We start from the raw sequence: 1092 nt of genomic DNA on the forward strand, positions 1-1092 counted from the left end.
AAACCTTCCAGCTCCTCTTCTATTAAACCCACCTTTTCTACCTCTTTTTGAGCCAAATGGTTTTCTGTATTCTTGTGCCTTTTCTTCTAGCCAGTCTGGGATTTCTTGTTTTGCTTCTTCTAATAATGAGACTAACGATGGTATTAAATTTTGGGTTTTATCATTAATGAAAGTAATTGCTGTTCCTTTTTTACCAGCCCGTCCAGTTCTTCCGACACGATGGACATAACTCTCAATTTCATTTGGCATATCATAATTAATCACAACCTCAATGTCTGGAATGTCTAATCCTCTAGAAGCAACATCAGTTGCAACAAGTAGTTGAATAACATTTTCTTTAAACCTTTTCAATGAAAAGTCACGATCAGCTTGAGAACGATCTCCATGAATACTATCTACTTTGTATCCATGATCATATAAATAATTTTCTAACATATCAGCACCTTTCTTTGTTTCAACAAAAATAACTGTTTTCTCACCTTTTCCAGCAAATTCTCGTAAAACATCTAAAATAGCTTCTTGTTTTATTTGTTCTTCAACCCATAAAATAATTTGTTGAATTGATTCAACAGTACTTCCTGCTCTTCCAACAGTAATAAAGACATAATTATCTAAGAAATCTGCAGCAAGTCTTTGAATTTGTTTAGGAAAAGTAGCAGAAAACATTAATGTTTGACGTTTTCCAACAGGTGGCATTTCATTATCTTCACAAATTTCTCTAATTTGTGGTTCAAATCCCATATCAAGCATTCTATCAGCCTCATCAAAAATAAGATATCTAACAGAAGATAATGAAACAATTTTCTTTTCAGTAAAATATAATAATCTTCCTGTAGTAGCAACAAGAATATCACATCCTTTTCCCATTTCTTGAATTTGAATATAAGCATCAGATCCTCCATAAACACATACTGATCTAATTGGGGTATTTTCAGTGAATTTAACTGCTTCTTCATAAATTTGTTGTCCTAATTCTCTTGTTGGTGCAAGAATTAAAGCAACAGGAAATACAGTAACTCTATGTGATAAATTTGCTTGTCTTGGCATTGGTGGATTTTTAAGAATATCTGAAATAATAGGAAAAAGGAATGC

General features: G+C 32.3%; 1 protein-coding gene across 1 annotated transcript in view; it reads right to left on the reverse strand.

Annotated features, from left to right (window-relative positions):
- The window catches only part of EDI_139520 (ATP-dependent RNA helicase DDX3X, putative), a gene marked incomplete at both ends in the record, with an annotated part of 1179 nt that extends 132 nt beyond the window's left edge, over window positions 1-1047 (reverse strand). Inside the window, one exon of the mRNA XM_001733427.1 lies at window positions 1-1047. This exon is cut by the window's left edge and continues 132 nt beyond it. Coding sequence (XP_001733479.1) covers window positions 1-1047 — 1047 coding nt within the window.
- Window positions 1048-1092: the final 45 nt, after the last annotated feature.

This window comes from Entamoeba dispar, genomic scaffold (assembly GCF_000209125.1).
Source record: "Entamoeba dispar SAW760 scf_1105229462229 genomic scaffold, whole genome shotgun sequence".
NCBI classification, from domain to species: Eukaryota; Evosea; order Mastigamoebida; family Endamoebidae; genus Entamoeba; species Entamoeba dispar.